At 47.0% G+C, this 19,573-nt stretch overlaps 1 protein-coding gene across 1 annotated transcript in view; it reads left to right on the top strand.

The window, feature by feature from the left end:
• The first annotated feature begins 6,646 nt into the window (after nucleotides 1–6,646).
• Nucleotides 6,647–19,573, top strand: part of Lama1 (laminin subunit alpha 1) — a 122,344-nt gene continuing 109,417 nt past the window's right edge. Inside the window, exon 1 of the mRNA XM_021217542.1 lies at nucleotides 6,647–6,796. Coding sequence (XP_021073201.1) covers nucleotides 6,715–6,796 — 82 coding nt within the window. The 5' untranslated portion in view covers nucleotides 6,647–6,714. The remainder of the gene's footprint in view (nucleotides 6,797–19,573) is intronic.

Consider the following 19,573-nt stretch of genomic DNA (forward strand, 5'->3'; position numbering starts at 1 on the left):
TATCTGGATTCTGACCTGCAGCTTACGGCTCTGTTCTCCCTTGGTCACTTCCTGCTCCTCCTAGAAAGACAAAGGGTTTGGATGTATTTCCTGTCACTGCCTTGGGCTCGGCTTGTGAGATCAGCCAACCTGTCCCTGGTGCTTCAGGTGGTGAACCTTGAGCTAAGGAAACAAAGACACAACAAGTGCAAGAAGAGCAGACAGCTCCCACTGCTGCTGTCTGCCTTAGCCATCTGGCTTTGGGGGATGACCTTGGCTGAGAATTTTTCAGCCAAATGCTTATAACTGTCTGGGTTCCTGTTTGCTTTCTAAGCCCTCGGCCCTGGGTTCTTATGGCTTGCTTGATCTGCCTCTTCTTCTCTGTTCTGCTGTTTCTCAGAAAGACTTGGTCTGTTTCATGAAGTCAACAGCAATTGTGACTCAGAATACAATATTTCATAGGTTACATTGCTGACTGTCACCTTGGGAATATTTTTGTATTTGTATGCATGCATCTATCTATCTATCTATCTATCTATCTATCTATCTATCTATCTATCTATCTATCTATCTATCTATGTATCATTTATAGATAAGATCCTCATATGTAGCCCAGGCTGTCCTGTAACTTACTATGGAGCCCAGACTGGCCTCAAACTTTTATTCCCTTTTCCTCAACCTCAGGAGGACTGGGATTCTAGTCATGTCCATGCTACTACATCTGGCTTAATCTTGGAGCTTTTATAGTGCTTGCAGACAGTTTATGTAATATCTTTAGCATAGCCCAGGATAGCAAGGACACATCTACAACAATGAACATTATTTTTATTTCAGCAAATATCAACTTTTGGGCATCATGGGTGATATGAAGACAATCAAGTAAGAAGCCCGGGTTTCTTGGGTAATAAGAAAACTACATCAATAAAAGCAGCAGGACACTTGCAACAGAGTTCGCATTTCAAAGTGTGTTGCTGACCCCGGAGGAGCAATTGGCTGGAATTCCAGAAGAATCAGAAGCGTGTCTAGGGGAGAAGATGTTTGGTTTGGGCTTCAAGGATGAGTAGAAATCATAGGCCGGTAAAGGAAGAGTAGAGCTCACAGACATGAAGGGCAGGTGAGCCGAGAAAGGATGAGGTTGTCTGTGGGGGGAATGTGGGCAGTTTAGAACAGGTGATGTGGTGTGGTGGTGGGTCTAAAGGGCCACAGACAAGAAAGACCATAGGTTGGAAGGGAAGCAGTCTGCATGGTTCTCTATCCACATTCAGCAACTTGATGTTGTCTGTCTGGGTGGGGTTCCAGAGATATTAAAGCAGAACATGGCAGGTGTTTCCATTTTCTAGTGTCTTCCTTGACTTAAATTATTGTAGATATCTTTCACTTCTGTGAATTAACAGAACAACAACAACAACAAAGGAATAGATTGCAAAATATTGTTTTATGATTCAGTATTGAGTAGCCAGGTCATTTCCCCTGTGGTTAGGAACAGCGCAGGGCCGTTGCTCTCTGGAAGAGATGACAGTTAAGTTTAACATTTTATTTACGTAGTGTGAATGTTCATGTGGGGGTCAGGGGACCTCCTTGGGGGAGTTCTCTCCTTCTGCCCTGGGGGGCTTTGTGATAGAATTTAAGCTGTCAGGTTTGTGGTAGGTTCTGTTCCCTGCTGAGTCTTAGAAGTGTGAAAGTGAACACTGTGGTGTGCACCTTTAGTGCCAGCACTTTGGAGGTAGAGGCAGGTGAGTTCAAGGTCAGCCTGGTCTACAAAGTTACGCTGGATCACTGCTGGATTGTAAGCCCCTGGACTCTCAATTGGAGTTTTTGATGGCTTCTGGCTAAAAGGCTCTCAGAGAATCCAAAGTTCTAGCATGTTTGTCTGTACCAGGAATAGATGGAGGAAGCATGATGCCTTCTAAGAGTCTCTTCCAACAAAGTAGCAGATAATAATGACACAATGTCAGGCCAGGATGAGCCTTTCCTGGGCTGAATTCTCTGATAGTCCAGATACTTTGTACTCGGGCATACATCTCCAGCGTGCTGCTGCTATTGCAAGCTTTGATAGTCCAGTTGAAGGGTTTTATTGTTCCAGACACCCCAGCAGGCAGAGATGTCCTGCAGAGTCCAGGGGACAAACGCTGTTTACACGTCCCTATGAACAGCTGTCTTGAACCCCATCAATTTGGCTTCCTTTTCCTGTATAAAAGAAAAAACACAAACCATGTTTCCTAATGACCAATTCCCTGCCAATTTTTTTTTTAAACTTTTTGCTTTTTTTTTTTTTTTTTTTTTTTTTTAATACAGCCGGTTGCTACTTTGTTGCAACATCCTTGCATACTTCGCTTCTTTCTCCTTTCTCGGATCTCTCCTCCAGATCCCATGGCTTCACTCGTACAAATAAGGAAGAAAATAGGGACCATCTTGTTTCCTTGAGACAGGGTCTTTGCTGGGTAGATGTTGGCCTTGAGTTTGAGATCTCCCAGCCTCCTCCTCCTCCTGAGTTCTGGGCGCCCACATCCCATCACCAAGCTGATAGTTCTTTGTTTCCACACGTTTCCTGCTTTCTTTAAGAGCCACAGGCTGCAAGCCTGCCCGCTTCCATTACATTTGGCATCCCTGGCCCTGCATCTTCCACATGGCTTCTAATTCAAGTGATTATGATTCTGAAGTCTGACTAGCAAGGCTTGCTGGATGCCAGTCCAGTCACTGGGCTAGTATTTTACACTCTGTATGTTCCCCACCCCTCCCTTCCCTCTCCCTGTATCTTAGCCTCTCTGCCTCTCTCCATTGATCTTACTTTTATCCTCATATTACAAGCGAGGTCACAACCTACATAATTTTTCAGAGATCCAACAAGCAAATATACAGGCTGTTGTTTGTCACAAGCAGTGTGTGATTTGTGTGTGTGTGTGTGTGTGTGTGTCACTTTCCACTCTGTTTTCTCTCATTTAAGATTCATGTTTATTTCTGCTTAAATATATTTTGTATACTCTACTCTGGGAACTAAGATATATAAGATAAAATCTTTTTAAATCTCTTAAGAAATAACAAACCATAAGAAAGAGAGCAGATGGTCCATGACATCCCCTATGGAGGTGGTTGGAAGAAAGATACATTTTTTTTTCTAAAGTGCATAAGGGCTCCGTTTCAAGAGACACAAAAACCAGCTAGTTGAGGAAAGAGAAGATGAGATCAAGACAACTCTAAGTGTAGTCACCTTAAAGGAAAGTCTCAATGATCCACAGGTCAAGCCACAGAAGGGGCCAGGGTGGGAGGAGGATGGGGTAGGGCCAGGTTGTGCAAATTGAGTATTCTTCTGGTAGCCTCAGCTCCAAGAAAGGAGGGACAATTATCAAAAAGTATGTAGGTGTGGTTAGACCATCCCATAGAAATCCAGGACAATAAAGAATATGGGTGTGCGGTTAGACCATCCCACTGATGCCCAGGACAATGGAGAGGCTCTGATAGATCTGGGAAAGCATTCTCTAAGAGTTACTGTCAAAGACAAGGTCTAAATGGATTTCAGGGAAGCATCCTTGTTAGATAATGGAGACCTGGGCTAGGCAGGGCAGGAGAACCTGCTGACCTCGAGTTCGTGCTAACCTAGCTCTTGTCTCTTACAAATAAATGGAAAAAAGTTAATTAATTTTAAAGGGGGAGGGGGTTGGGGATTTATCTCAGTGATAGAGTGCTCACCTAGCAAGCACAAGACCCTGGGTTTGGTCCTCAGCTCTGAAAATAAAATAAATGGAATTTTAAAGTGTAAAAATTGCTCTGAGAGTGAAGCAAAATTAAGGTGGAATTCATGAGACAGAACTGGGGTACAATGATGTAACAGCAAGCAGGATGCTGTGACACAACCTCAGCACTCAGAGATGCTGTGCTATAACTCCAGCCCATGGAGTGCTGAAACAAGATGAGCTTTGTAAGTTCACTTTGAGGCAAGCCTGGCCTACGTAGCGAGTTCAAAGCTGGCCAGGTCTACCTGGCAAAACCCCAAGTCTCAGAAATAAAGAAAAAGAAAAAAGAAAGAAAGAAAGAAAGAAAGAAAGAAAGAAAGAAAGAAAGAAAGAGAAAGAGAGAGAGAGAGAGGAAAAGAGAGAGGAAGCAAGCAAAGCAAAGAACAACAAAAACAAACAAATCAAACCCCTAAAACAAATCAAAATAAAACCTCAAAACTCCAACCTCAGAGGCAAAGAAAAGTTGTGGGTATTATCTGAAAAACCTAGATACAGAGAAACTTTGTTTAAAAAAAAAAAAAAAACACCGGTGAGGGATAAATCTGTAAATGGAAACGTAATTAAAGGGAAGCAATTCTGAACAAGTCAGAAAGAAGTGCGCCTAAATAGAGGCTGAGACCTAGGGTATGGCTCAGCTCCTATTTTTCCCCTTTGGAAAATGATTCTCGTAGAGTAGCTACCTCATTATTTAAGTAAGCCTAATGCATCTGTGTTTTTAATTGTAAGATGGATCATCTGCTAGAAAACATGGGGCATTATTCTTGCTAACTGTTGCCTAGGGAGAGCCTGGCCACTCTAGTTATGACAGAGCGCAGAGAGGCAAGGGACCTCGTAAAAAGCCTCTGCAGCAGGCTTGTACTTGGACAGTGTGCTACTTGAGCCACATGACCGTCCAGGCAGCAAGGTGGCTCTGCTGCTGTCTGTGTCCTACAGGAGTGGTCTGTCACTGTACAGGATAGAAAAGAGACAGGACTAGTGTCTGGTCCAAGCAGTGGAGTTCGGAGGCTCTCGGAAAAGGCAGACGTTTTATTAGACTCATTTTTCACCCTGAGCAGGTCTCCACACTCTCCGCAGGACTGGAGGCCATTTAGGTTATTTGCCAAGCAGAGTGAAGAGTGGAAAACTCTGTTCTGTGAACTTTCATAAAACATTTGGGATGATGATGTTTTGACCATTCCATTTGATCCGTGTGCTGTTGTGAAATTTTCTCTTGCTGAAACAGTCCTGCTTGATTCTGAGCTGCGACCGTAGTCACGACCTGTGTGGCTCCTGATGCTTGATGCTTCCGATCTGTGATCTGCTCCCTGCAGGTGATGACTGTCCTCCTGCTCGTGTAACTCCAGCCCCAAGTGTGACTGACCTGCAGGCTGTATTTGGGGAGCTGCCTGGACCTTGGAGCCCTCTTACATTTAGTAGTGTGGTGACGGTGATGTACAGGAAACTGGGTGAGACATCAGATCCGAGCTCTTAGCCCCCCACACGAAACACAAGCAGGTAAGACAGGCCTGAACTTATTTCCTGGTCTCTCCCAGGAGCATCTCTTACTGCCCCTCTCAGAGAAAATCGCAGACATGAATGTTCTTTACCATGCCCTCTGCCTGTATCTAACATATAAGCAGGCAGTTTTTTAGATGAAAAAACGGTTGTGACGTTCTAAAAGTTTAACGCTTGAGTAATTATTTTTAGACGCTTATTTTACTCTCCACACAACTTACTTGCCAGTTAGGTACAGTGCATTCCCCACCCCCCCCACCCCCGTGTATGATAATTTTGTCTGCACTAACTACCCACCACATGCATAGTTAGTGCCTGCATAGGTCAGGAGAGGGCGTTGTGTCCTTGGAACTGGAGTTACAGAAGCTTGTGAGCCCGAATTGAGACCTGATCTTTGCCAGAGCAGCAAGTGCTCTAAGCCCCTAAACCCTCTCTGCAGCCTCCATCGTACCTGTTTAAAGGGCCAAATGCTACAGGGTTTGTTTTGTACTTTCTGTTAACAAATAATAACCAAGTATTCTCATTAGAATCTACTCATTACGTGGTCAAGGACCCGTGCTTAGAGAAATCGGAGTTGGTAGAGTTTTCAAAGTGATTTAGACAAACTGGATAAAAATTGCCTCCTCCTGTGAAAGGGAAAACTGGCGCGGGGCATCGTGAGAAACGTTATGGTGTCTGTCTATAGTGTGGAAATGCGTTATGAATACTTTTGCGAGGAAACTAAACTAAAACTTTCTCAGGTTTAAAACGAGTTTTTCTAAAATGAGCATTGAGACTTGGAGACTACCCTTATACTTAAGTCCTAGCAACCGTCTGTGCTTTCCCAAGGCAAACAAGTTAGAAAACAAATTGCTACCCATTTTTCTGAAGGGGGCTGGTAAACAAACAAACAAAATTAAAACGCAACCACCCAAACCAAAAACTTTGAGAGTGTCCTGTGCAGGCAACAGACAGGGTATAGGGTCCCTCAAGAATGGACTGTGTCTTGACTATATTTCTGCAGCCAGGGATTGGCCAAGACTGCACAGTTCCAACAGGCAGAGAAGGGTCAACAGGGCAAATACTTTCTTGGAATCCACCCTCCAGGGCCAGGCTTAAAAGAAACTTGCTTCTCCCTGGCCCCTGTCTCTCCACCTTCCTCCCTCTTGGACCCTGAATGCCACAGCAGCTCACCCCAACTGGCGTGGAGGGACAGAGTACCACCTGGGAGAGGCACCCCGCCACCACCACTACCACCAAGGGCAGGACAGACCCCCTTGGGGAGGGACCCCTAGGAAGGACCCGGGCACGGTGGGGCTCCCCCTGGAGGACAGACCTGGGCGCAGCGGGGCGCCTTTGGGGGAGGTCCCGGGTAGGACAGGGGCGGGGCGCGGCCAGGCAGGCGGGGGTGTGTCCGAAGGGCCTGCGCACCAGGCCAGGGTCGAGCTGGGAAGAAGCACACTCGCGCAGTGCCTGTGAGCGAGCGCGGTCGAGACCTTCCCCCAGGGGCGCAGGGAGCGGCGACGGCAACATGCGCGGCAGCGGCACGGGAGCAGCGCTCCTGGTGCTCCTGGCCTCGGTGCTCTGGGTCACCGTGCGGAGCCAGCAGAGAGGTGAGCTCCGCGGCAGGAACACCGGTGACCCGCCGACCGGCGAGCGGGAGCGTGCGGACGCAGGGGACAAAGCGCGGCGCTCGGGGTTGTGGGTGGGCGCACGCACCCTGGCGCATCGCGGACCTGCTGCGGGCGGCACGGGGCTGCAGGGACGCCAGCGGAAGCCGCCCCTCCTGAGGACGCTGGCTGTTCCCTGGAGCTCTCGGCTCTGGTTTCCTCTGACTCCAGGGGTCACCTGCTTTCTAGCTTAGCGGGACCTTGAGATCCAGGAGTACAGTGGGTGGCGAGAGTGGAGCGTCCGGAACGTGAGAAGGGACACTGACTCCCTACCTAACGCCTGAGTGGCTGCGGTCTGGCCGGAGACCGCCGGGATGGTTGATTGTATGCACGGCTCCCTGAATGAATGGGAACGGAGTTCTCTGGCATTCACCTCATTGTCTATGCTGCAGAGAGAGACGGTGGAAGGAGAAAGGCGGGCTCCTCTGGGCCACTAGCATCCAGGGTGGTCTAGCGGGAAAAGACTGATGGAGAAGGGGTTCCAAGGTCAGCTGTCCTGGGCAACTGGGACCCGCATATGGCGCCCAGTACACAAATGTGTTCTCTAAAGTGTGCTCTTTGTGTACTCCGTGAAGTGAGCAAATAGACTCCCCACGCGTGTTTAAATCATGTGCACTCCGGGTGGGCTAAGGGGCTAGAAAGGACAGACAGTGTGTCGTCTCTCCTTGGAATCAGTAGCTTTCTTTACAATGTTGAGAACAGAAACCAACCCAAAGTGAATTTTCAGTGGGCACTGGAGATGGGAGGTGGAGGGACAGAGAATGCCCTGCCACCCAGAGTTGTCTGCAAGCCCCTGCTTAGCTAGGTGGTCACAAACGTTTGTCCAAAACATCTCAATGTATGCAACAAGTGACATTGAGTGTGTTCCCACACAGATTGCGCTCTAAGAGCACAGGTTAAAAGTAGGAGGCCGAACTCGAAATGCCCTCGTGGGAAAAATGTGTGTTTGGGCATTGTGCAGAGCCGTGCGCTGTGCAGGCTATGAGCATCCCATTCATTCATGCATTCATGATGAAAGCGCTGGACCGAGCTGGAAACGCAGCTTTGAATAGCCCGGCGGCTGCTCAGCTCAGGAGCGGGGGGCTGGGAGAGGGGAATTTACATAGTTATCAGGGAAAGAAAAGAGCCAGCCTTTGGGAGGGGAGCCTTTGACGCTGAGAGCCCAACTCCTGCCTGTGAGGTTGTTGAAAGTGACCAAATCAGGGTTCTCACAGGGTGGAGAAAGCAGCTTGCCTCAGTTTATTGTTTCAAGACATTGAAAGTCTTAGATTGAGGAGATGCTCTGAATGCTTTCCGTTCCCCTGAGGGCTGGGCGCTTGGCCTGGGTGGTTATGAATGGTGTTTGGAGAAAGTGGACTGTGTGGGGCTTTCCTGCTTTGAGACACTGCAGAAAAGCTAAGTCAGGCAGGGCCTTTGAATTGCTCCTATCTAGTCTATATTTGCCAACCCCACAGCTTTCCTAATGAACCACCTTGGAAGTTTTGTTCCCAGTATGGCTGATGAAATGGCATGATTTAATAGTAATAAAATAATCCTAACCTATCTAATCTAATCATCTAATCATCATCTAATTCTCTGTGTGTGTGTGTGTATGTGTGTGTATGTGTGTGTGTGCATGTGTGTGTGTTGTGTGTGTGCATGTGTGTATATGTGTGTATGTGTGTGTGTGAGTGTGTATGTACATGTGTGTATATGTGTGTATGTGTGTGTGAGTGTGTATGTGTGTGTGTGTGCATGTGTGTGTGGTGTGTGTGTGTGCATGTGTGTATATGTGTGTATGTGTGTGTGGTGAATGTGTGTGTGTGTGTGTGTGTGTGTGTGTGTACTAGCCTGGATCTCATGATGTTGCCCTGGTTGGTCTTGAATTTATGAGTTCAAGTCATCTTGGCTGAAATGTAACCTTTAAAGTGAAATGTCCTCTAAGTATTGGATAAGAAGGGTTGTGTTTCCAGGACTGTGGGTATAGCTTTGTGGTAGAACATTTGTCCAGCATGTAGGTTCAAACTCTACTTAGCACAGCCCAAAGGAAAATCCAAGCTGCCGTGTTTCTTAAAATGGCTTGCTAAGTTCCCAGCTGATTATTTCAATTGGAAAACATCTAGGAGCAGAACGCTCAATTTGGTAAGTGGCGTGTTAAGTTTTAGCAGGTAATTACTTAGTCAAATGGAGTTCCTTTTCTGTAGCCTGCTTTTCTAAGTAAGGTGTTACTGGAGCAGTTAGAAAGTAGGATATCCATATTAAGACACCTCTGCCCTCTCCCCTCAAAGCCTGCGCTCCCACCTTGCTTTTCCCCCCGTTTCCTGGACATTATGTTTGAGGCCTGCGTTTGTAGTTAACTCTGCCTGTGTAGTGAGCACACTAAGGCCAGAAAGGTGTGAAGTGGGCAGAGTGTCCTGTGTAGCTCTTAGAAGTGTGCTATTTCCTAAGCTTGGAAGATGAAGTAAGTGTGTCTGTAGCTGCTACATAACTTCATTGTAAAGATGCTTGAAGCTCCAGGTTGTTCACGAGGCCCTGTGGATGCTCTTCATCACTTACAGCAAATTCTCTGGGAAGCGATGCGAGCAGTACCTTCCACCTCGGGGTACCTAGCTCTGTAGCGTTCTAGGCCACTATCCGTGCTGGTAAATTAATTATGTTCTCTGTGGCTGAGTTTCAGTATAGTAAAATTCGAGTAGTAATCATGTCTTCCAGGAAAGAATGTTCGTGGTTAGCTGAGTTAATGTAGAAAAAGGTTTCCAAAGTGTATAAAATACAGCTAGGCTGTGATAAACATTATATAGGGTGATGATGATGATGATGATGATGATGATTCTCAGTGTTATGTTAGTGTAGTGTTAGTCAAAGTGTTACTTTGACTAACCTTGACTTTGTTTCTTAACCTTCCTGGGACCCATCTTTCATCCTTAGTGGAAAGACTAGCTTAAGAACGGGTTGACTTCTCTGCTTGGATTTTCCCCACTTCCTTGTAGTCTTCTTGGATATTCTCGGGTTGACTTTCTGGGTACCCAAGCAAGCAGGCTTCTTCTATGTTATGACCCCCACCCCTCCTTATTCCCTGTCTAGGACCACCTTACGGACTCAAATTGTTCCCCCATTCCCTCACAAATGCCACCATGGTGCTGTATCCCACTGGGATAAGCCCAGGAAGCTGGAATGCACCCTGGCCCTACTGTCTCCCAGCTGAGGGGCTTGGGCAAACCTACACCCACCCACTCACTGCTCATCAGTGTCTACACACACAGACCGAAAAATGCTCCCTCAGTCTGAGGTTTGGCTGCTAGAAACCTGGAAGCCTTCCATAGCCTCTATTCTAAACTCCAGAGTTACAAAACACACTCAAGGATACGTAGAGTCCACCGTTGTCTTTCAACACAGCCACCGCCTGCTATTTCTCGGCTGTCCTTCCAGCACCAGGCCTCTCCTTGGGATGTTTGAGCACAAGCTGTTTGTGAAAGTGACTTCTTTGGTAGCTGTGATGATGGTTTGTAGTTAAAGCATGGCTAACGGAGGAGACACAGGAACCACACCCTGACACCCCGCCCACCCCATATGCGCTACCTCTGTGCGTCTCCAGCAGTTTTTAATATTCCCTTTACTAATGTGTACTCTTTTACACTGGTGACCTTTCATCTGGACCTATCCTGGATAGACGGGTGTTCAGGCAGGGTTTTCTACACCTTTCAAATTCTAAGACTGGAGTGTGGCTTTATACCACTGCTAACAGTGTTGCTCACAGTAAGTAGTGTTAAAGGGCTGTTTCTTCTTCCTTTTTTTTTTTTTTTTTTTTTCTTCGTTTGTACATAGGGACTTGATTGACCTATTTGAGGATACTTCTGGCACAGAGAAAGGAAGTTCTGGCATGATTCAGTTTGACCCGTAAGGGTAGTTATTAGTAAGGTCTCAGACGCTATGAGATCACTGCCACGGCAGACACAGGGTAACTTAACCCTTTCAGAAGTTATTGTGAATGAATCAAGTCTTCCCTGTGGGTCCTAAAAGTAATGCAAGGCGAACGGCGAAAACTCAGTAGCATAGGCCTGAGTTGGAGCATTCGTTAGCTCTGCTCTTTAGGAATGTGTGGATGAGCCAGACACACTGTGCGCTCCCAAGGAAGATAGACAAAGCTTATTTACACACACTTGTAAGGGATTTTTTTTTTTTTCCAACACACTTCTTTTCCAATACAATAATAGACAGCCCCAGACAACCAAGTAATCGATGCATCGCAAAATTAATGAGCAGGAAAAAGCTCCTTCATAGACGTAGCTTAGTGAAGGTCATGAACTTTGGTTCTGTTGGAGCATGCCCTGCCTGGTAACTATTTCAGCAGAAAGCACCGCACGCACACCAGCTGGGTTCATTGCATTTCCCCCACCCCCTTTATAGGAGGGGGTGACAGTCAGTGCTCAACAGTAAGCGTTTAATAATAAATAGCGAGGAACCCTTCCACTTGGTCTTTGTTTTGTCAAGGCCGGGTCAGACTGGTTCCCACTCTTGCGGTGTGGGGAGGGCACAGACAATAGGAGCAGTGTGGAGCTTAGTGGACGATAACATTCTTGTCTAGGTAAGCGTTTATCTCCAAGTGTTAACTCAGAAACAGTGGCAGAGGCGTGCCACCGCACTATCAGCGTCGTGATTTCGATTTGTGTGCACGTAAAGGAAAAAAAAAAAAAAAAAAGCCATTCATTTGAAGTTTCCATCCTTCATTCCAGAAGTTATCTGTGCGGTCTGATCTGCTGACTCAGCGGGCTGTAAATTCCTGCACCTCTTCCATCTATGGTGGTAATATCGCCTTTAGATCAGTGGCGATTTTATAGACAGGCCAGCTTTTCTTATTCCTGAAGGTATTTCCTGAAATTATTTTTCCCCCCATGGTTCCAGAACCTTAGGCAGTTCTCTGCAATCATAAAGATGTTAAAGGAGACATTTAAATCGAATGGATCATTTTTAATTTACAAAAAGAAAACAAGGACATTCCAGGCCACAGAGGTATCTCAGTGGATGAAGGGCATGCTGCCCTCCCTCCCTGATGACCGGAGTTCCATCCTTGGAATTCACATGATGGAAGGAGAGAACCAGCCCCAGTAAGTTGGCCCCCTGACCTCTACATGTGTGCTATGACAGCACGCACGGGTGTATCCATCCATGAACATGCACACGCATGCACGGGCTGGTTGCAAGGAATCACCCGTGAAATGTCTTACACCCTTTTGATAAAGGTAGACCTTTACTTAAAAAACAAAACAAAACAAAACTGGTGACTGTCTCAGGTCCAGATGAAGGGATACCTTCCTGTGCAGCGTCCCTGCTTTCTAACCATTCATGTGACCTTTCTTTCCTTATTACTCTAGTTGAACTATGCTTTCCTGGTTTTTTTGTTCTTTTATGCCATTTATCCAACTTGTTTTTTTAAAGTTTTATTTCTTTCTTCATTAACCGCCCTCCCCCCCCCCCCGTTTCTGTTTTCATTAGAAATAGCCATTAGCTGCCTGAATTATCAGCCAGGTGATCTAGAGTCATACCACAGTTAGACTAATCCTGCTAAATTAACCACCCAGTCTCACCATATGCCCTCTCCCCTGCCTCTTGAGCTTCATCTCTTGCCTCCCTGCCGTGGTACCCCCCCCCATACTCTGTCTAAATTCAGCCCCAACCACCAGCCTTATCCTAGTATGACACCCTGCCTCCAAGCCAGGGTTGTTTCTGTCTGCTGCATGGCTGTTGAGAATCCCCTCACCTGAGCTGCAGTCCAGGGCCCCACCTCAGCCCATCCCTACCTTTACAGCCTGCAGCTCACTGCCCAAGGGAGGACTGCCTTACAGCTTGGGTCTACTGCCTCACCTCTAAATCTGCACTGGATTCTGTGCTAAATTGGGGTTCCCGATACAGTCACAGTTCTTCTCTGGGACACTTTTGGGTGGTTTACCCAGAATGCCATTAGTCAGAGTAAAAAGAGAAAGGACATTTTTCTTACACTTCTCAATATTTCTAAATACATATGGAAAATCACAGAGTCCTGGCTCTGGGTCAGTGGAAGTGGATGGCAGTAACACCCACTGTACTGGAGCATGCAGATAAAGAGTTAGATGATCATAGGCACTTCCTAAATCCAATCGCGCCTTTCGTTAGATGTCCCTTGGGTTCTTAATACTTAAAGAGGCGGGGAGAACTAATTTCACATGGAGGGCAGTTGTTAGCAGAGGTAAATTAGTCACAAGGCAAGTTGTCCTCTTAAGATGAAACCTCTTGGAACTTAGCTCTAATTAAAGTCCAAGTCCACTTTATATGATCCATTCTCAGAGGAAACTGGCAATGGACTAGCAGAGAAAAGATGACAGAGACCACCATAGCAAGGGTGGGCGTGGCACTTGAGGCCTCCAGTGCTGAAGTTGCAGATGAGCCTTCAGAGTTTCAAAGCCAACAAGGAGAATGGGGTCCTCTTGAAATGTTGGTCAAACTCGGAGCTTACACCATTTCGGGGATCGGATGAGATGTGGTACTCATTCCAAGAGGAGGGATGCTCACTGCAGAGTCCCATGGGTGGGACCCGAAAAGAAGTCTGCTCTAGAAAAAAAAGTAGAAAGTCTAAGCTTCAAGACCAAAACCAACTAGCAAGCCACTTATGGGTTCAGGACCTTTAAAGATACGGACATCTCCAGAGATGGCACAGAAAACCCATCCCCAGCTCTTACGTGGCCAACTCAGCCCTGTGCCTGACTCCTAGAGCTTTCTAGATTTCCTTCGACCCAATAGATAGGACCCAGAATTTATGGATCAAACGTTCTCATTGATTTTGGTACTCAGAGGCACTGGAACCTTTTTCATCCATCTTCAGTTTTACTCCAGGTGCTTATCTGAAAGCAGCTTGCGCAAGCCATGATGAGCAAGCCAGTAAGCAGCACCCCTCCATGGCCTCTGCAGGTTCCAGCCCGCTTGCCTTCTTGTCCTGACTTCCTGCTTAGATGAACAGTGATATTGAAGTGTAAGTCAAAGACATCCTTTCCTTCCCAAGTTTCTTTGGTCAGGGTGTTTCATCACAGTGATAGCCACCCCAAGACACAGCTCCCCCGCTGCCTTCTTTGCTGTTTGTAAATCAACAGCGGCGAGGACATTTCTCGTCATCTATATGGATTTGCTTTTGAGTGTGTGAAGCTCAAAAGTGTATGCTTGGGAAGGGGCTGTTTCCGTAACATAATTCTCAAGAAAGGAGTTGAGGGACTGAATCCCATGAGGACTTGCCATTCAGGTTTTACTGTCAGCTCTTGCCTGCTGGCTGTGTCCCATGTCTCTATTTCCTTCTCCTTGGAGAATTCAGAGCTGCAGGCTCTTTGGGTGCCAGGAGAGCATTTTTTGAACAGTTTCATACAAGTTCCCCTCTTCAGTTTCCACATAAGACTTTAATAACCCAGATCCCCAGGTCCTAACCCGGGGATTATAATGTATTTGGTCTGAGATGGGACCTAGTCATTTCATTTTTAAACAACTCCCTTAGATAATTGGGCTGTGCCACCAAGACTAAAAACCACCCAGTGAACTTGCTGTGTGGCAGACGAAGTAGCAGGGGGTAGGCATCCCAGACCCATAGAGACCTCTTGCTCATCAGTGGGGCCAAATGTGTCTGTGTTGCCTTTGTTCCTGGTGGGCTGCTCTTTTTTGTTACTCCTGTGTTTAAGCAAGCATAGTTCCAGTTTGGCTTGATTGGCTCAGCAAAGTCCTAATTTCAAAAATTACTTTTGATCAAGTCGCAGGGTCCCTCGTGTTCTGGGATAAGATCTGTGGGAGGGGGGTACTGTAAGGGACTGATGGATCAACTCCAGCAGAATTTATTAAACACATCCCACATTCCAGCTCTTTCCTGCTCCATGTCCCTTCTTCCCTGTCTTCTTGAAATGAGTCATGTAATTCATAGGTCCTTTTCTCTGGGCTCTCAGTCACCTCTTCTCTCCTAGGACCAGCCTGCCCATTGCCCCTGCACCTTATCAAGTTGGGTGACTGCAGGGTCTAGCTGTCCTCCATCGCCTTCACGGGTGTTGTCTTCTGTGGGGAATTCCTCTCGCTCCCTTTCCTGGCTTCCATCGGACTTCCAGCTGACTGATTACTTCCCTCCTCATTCCACTCAATACAATAGTAGACCTTTGTCGTTACCATATCTTCCATGTGCTCCAACCCACCTAGCGATGCCTACATGGACCCGGCAGCCAGACTCCTTCCTGGCTTCTCTGTTCCGGGCGTATGATAAGGTAAGGCAGTGACTGCTTCAGACAGAGCAGAGGGAGAACCTGTGGGGGGGGGGGCACCCTGCTGTGGGTGCTGGGCTGAGTCTAACTCAGCCTTGTTCTATCTGAGACAGTTTTCAGAAAACCCAAGATGCTGTTGGCCCACAGCATTCCTCAAGAGTGAACAGACTGAAGTTGGCCCTGCCATTCCGTCCCTTGTAAGTGGCTTGCTACTGTCTGCTGAGTGTGGCCTATAGGGCTCTCTGCTGTGACCTGCCTCACCTTCCGTGGCTAACTATTACCTGTCCCGTAAACCTATGGTCCCTTCACCTGTGAAGCTTGACTGCTTTTTGTAATACATTGGAAGCCCCTCCTCTCACCTGGGGCAATCTGACTTAGTCCTTCTCGGGCAGATTTCATAGCCTTCTCCTTACCTGCTTGTCTTTCTGTTTATAATTCTTTTATTTGTTTTTGGGGTGGTTTTTTTTTTTTTTTGGTTTGTCCAGACAGGGTTTCTCTGTGTAGCCCCTGACTGTCCTGGAACTCGCTCTGCAGACCAGGCTGGCCTCGAACGCAGAAATCTGCCTGCCTCTGCCTCCCAAGTGCTGGGATGAAAGGCGTGTGCCCCAAGTGCTGGGATGAAAGGCGTGTGCCACCACTGTCCGGCTTCTGTTGATAATTCTAATACCTCGTCCAGCACCCAGCAGCGACAGTCCTGGAGGGACCGATGGATGGATGAGTGAATGTCCCAGTGCAAATGACAGGGTCTGGAGAGGAGTGTAGGGGACATCACCTAGACATTCAGACAGATAACATGTTTGGGATCAGAGGATCCAACCTGAGCGATAATCTCCTGGGAGGATCAGGCTAGCCCAGGGTGGCTGGAACCTCTGAGTCACCCAGAGAGGCCTTGGAAAGAGAAAAGGGAAGAATCTTGATGTCAGTACTGGGGCAGAGGTGACCAAGCAGTTTTGGGATCCAGGACTGAGTTCATCATCTAGACTAGCACACATGAATAGGGTTCTCCTGGTAGGAGAAAAACTGTAAGAAAAGCTTTGGCTTCCAGAACTCTCAGGCTAACCACGTTAGCCAAATGCAAGAGCTCTGTTCAAATTCAGTAAGTCTCTGACTTAGAAATAAGGTGTGGAGGGGTTGAGGAAGATACTTGGTGCAGACCTAATTCACCTGATGCACCCACATGCACACACAGGCACACACAGGCACATACACAGAGTGTGCAATGCGTTATTCTTGCCTTCTGCGGGTGTTATTAAACACTGCTGTTATTTATCTGTCTTATTAAACCTCCCGCCCCACTCCGTCCCATGGGGAGAGTCCTCACCCCGGGTGAATGACCCTGCCTTTGCCCTCATGCAATCTTTTGAAAACCCCCATTGCCTTCTTCTGTCTCCTAGATCCAAACCGTCTGGTGAAGCAGAAATTCAAGGTCTAAGACACCCAAGGGACAGCTTAGCAATATCTCCAAAGCAGCCAGTCAGGAAATTATGGCAGCAGGTGGATTCAATCGATAGAACATTTTGGGAAATACTGCTTAGCGCCGTCGAGTCTCACTCTACAAATCACATATTTTTCTTTGTTCATCACAATCTTTAATTTCTCTCAGAAAGTTTCTGTCCTCTTTGGTGTATTGGTCTTAGATTTATTTTCTGTGTGTCTGAGTATGTGACTGAATGTACGAGTGTATGTTTATGTATGTGTATATGTCTGTGAGTATGTATGTGTGTGAATATATGTGTGTATGTCTGTGTGTTTGAATGTATGAGTATATGTGTGTGTGAGTGTGTTTGAATGTATGAGTAGTGTTTGAATGTATGAGTGTATGTGTATGTATGTGTATATGTGTGTGTGTTTGAATGTATGTGTGTATGTGTGTGAATGTGTATGTATGTGTGTGTTTGAATATATGAGTATATGTATATGTATGTGGGTGAATGTTTATATATGTGTGTATGTTTTGTGAGTGTGTGTGTGTGTATGTGTATGTGTGTGTGTGTGTGTGTGTGTGTGTGTATGTGTAAGAGAGAGAGAGGGCATGTGTGCTTTGATACAAGTGAGTGACAGACACCTGGCTGTAACTCTGAGTGCTTTGTGGGGAGAAGACTGAGGCCCCCCAAAAGATTGTCAGAGCTCTCTGTTTATAGAATTGTCTTTGTTTTGGAGCCCTTAATATTTTGTTCTCCTAGCAATAAGCTACAGATCTTTGTTTTTATGAAATCTCTATAGTTCTTCCAAAGGTAGTCACTCAGGGGACTCAGGTTAAGTGTCTGGAGTTCTGGTTAAATAGTCACAGAACTGCTAAAAGAGGCAAGATCTTGCAGCTCACTCTGGTGAGGTTTGTGCCAAGCTTGGCAAGGCTGGTTCAGCTCAGTGTCAGAACTGGAGCAAAGCCCATGAGGTCTACTCCTGTGATCTCAAAGTATCGTCCCCTGGGAGCTGGATTGGCAGAAAGCCTGGTGGCCCCGCCCGGCCCACTGATTCAGCAGACCTGCAGGCGGTCTGCGGACCCTGAAGCTGAGACTTCTCTTTAGCTCTCTAACCTCTGTGCTGTGTCTGCACCTCTACCTCACAGCCCTCTACCTCACAGCCGCCCGATCTTGTTTACGACTCAGGGAGGGTCACCCTTCATAGCGCTCATTTTGTAAAGAGAAATCTGATCCATGTGGGGTGTCTTTCAAGTCTCTTTAAGGGGTTGCCTGAAACTGAAAAGCACCAAACAGCATGTATATACTGTTTTCCCTGTGCATGTGCTATATATTAAGTTCAATTTATAAAACAGGCTTGGCGAAAGATGAATAGCTGCCAGTGATAAAAATGGAGCATAGGAGCCTAATGTAAAGGTTGAGTTGTGTAGAGAGAGAATGTGAGAGACAGAGCTGGAGACAAGGGATCAGTTCCTGTAACACGTGTGCTCATGGGTGTATGCTTATGTAGCATATATGTAGCATGTGTGGTCAGGCGACAGCTTTGGCTGCTCAGTGGTAGGGGGACAATGCCCCTCGAACTGAGAAAACACAGCGTTACCGAGGTCAGAGGGAATAACACAGAGATCGCATGAAACTCTGTGAACTTTTGGCCGGAGCATCTGCCTCGCTTAGTAACTCTGTGAGCTACCGATCCACAGGGTGGCAGCCATCTCCAAAGGCTTTCAGTCTGTAAAGTGTGTGCTGGATTAAAAAAAAAAAAAAGCAGGGACAAGCCGGAAAGTCCAGGTACCTTGTGGGGTGACCGTGGGTAGAAAGTGCAGCCCATCTTAAGTGCTGAGTGATCTCATTGGCCACTGTGGCACATGGATGCTGGGAAGCATAACCCTTCCACCCCCAATGAAGTGATCGCCAGGCACCTGCATAATCACATAATGTGAGGATGCAGGGCAAAATGAATAAAGGGAGGCTTGTTTAAATTATTGAAAAGGCCAAGGCCGTTCAGGCAGAGCTCTGCACAGAGGGCAAGCGTGCATGTGATCACTCAGAAAGCCACCCTGGGCGCATGCCTGTGATCACACCAGGCATATTAACAATTCAAGTCATAAACAAGAATGCAGAGGTGGAGAGAGAATGAGAAAGGCATGGCTAAGCGCTGACGGGTGGTTGGAGAGGTTCATAGAGAAGTTTTGGGGGATGTTTGGGCTGGCTAGAAAATGGTGAATTATCTGGGCGTGGTGGCTGAGGCCTGTAGTCCAGCACTTGGGAAGTTGAGGCAGGAAGAGCTGGGCTTTGGAGCCAACCCCAGGTTACAAATCATGACTCTACCTTAAAAAAAAAAAAGAAAAAAGAAAAAAAAAAAGAAAAAAGTTGAATTTCTTTTCAACCAAAACTTGATGGTTTTAAGTTACGAGTGAGGTAGATCAGTGAATATGAACCATGCGAGCCACACGTGCCTTCGTGTTATTAGGAAGGGAATAGGAAATCTCTGTGTTTAACACCAAGGCTCCAGTTGCTCTGACATGCAAGTTAGGCTTCTTCCTGTAAGGACTTGGAAGGGGGAGGAAGTGGGCTTCCCTGCTCGGTCAGGATGTCAAGTTTGGGATGGGGGAGGGAGTGCTTTCTGTGACGTAATGGAGTGTGTGTGTGTGTGTGTGTGTGTGTGTGTGTTCTCTGCAACCAAATTTAATTGCTGAACACAAACCCTCAATATGACCAAATACAGGCATTAAACAAATACCACACTCGGGTGCTGAAGAGATGGCCCGATGCATTGGTTGTGCAAACATAAAGACATGAGTTCGGTTCCCGGTCCTCACAAGATGCCAGGCTCTGAAGCACAGGTCTGTAACCCTAGTGTCTTAGGGCAAGGTGGGAGTGGAGGTGCCAGAAGCTCACATGGCAGCTGGCCCGGTGTTCACATAGAGACAGATGAGAAGGTGTTTGTCCAGACTGATACCCAAGCCGGGCAGTGGTGGCGCACGCCTTTAATCCCAGCACTTGGGAGGCAGAGGCAGGCAGATTTCTGAGTTCGAGGTCAGCCTGGTCTACAGAGTGAGTTC

This window comes from Mus pahari, chromosome 18 (genome assembly GCF_900095145.1).
Source record: "Mus pahari chromosome 18, PAHARI_EIJ_v1.1, whole genome shotgun sequence".
NCBI classification, from domain to species: domain Eukaryota; kingdom Metazoa; phylum Chordata; class Mammalia; order Rodentia; family Muridae; genus Mus; species Mus pahari.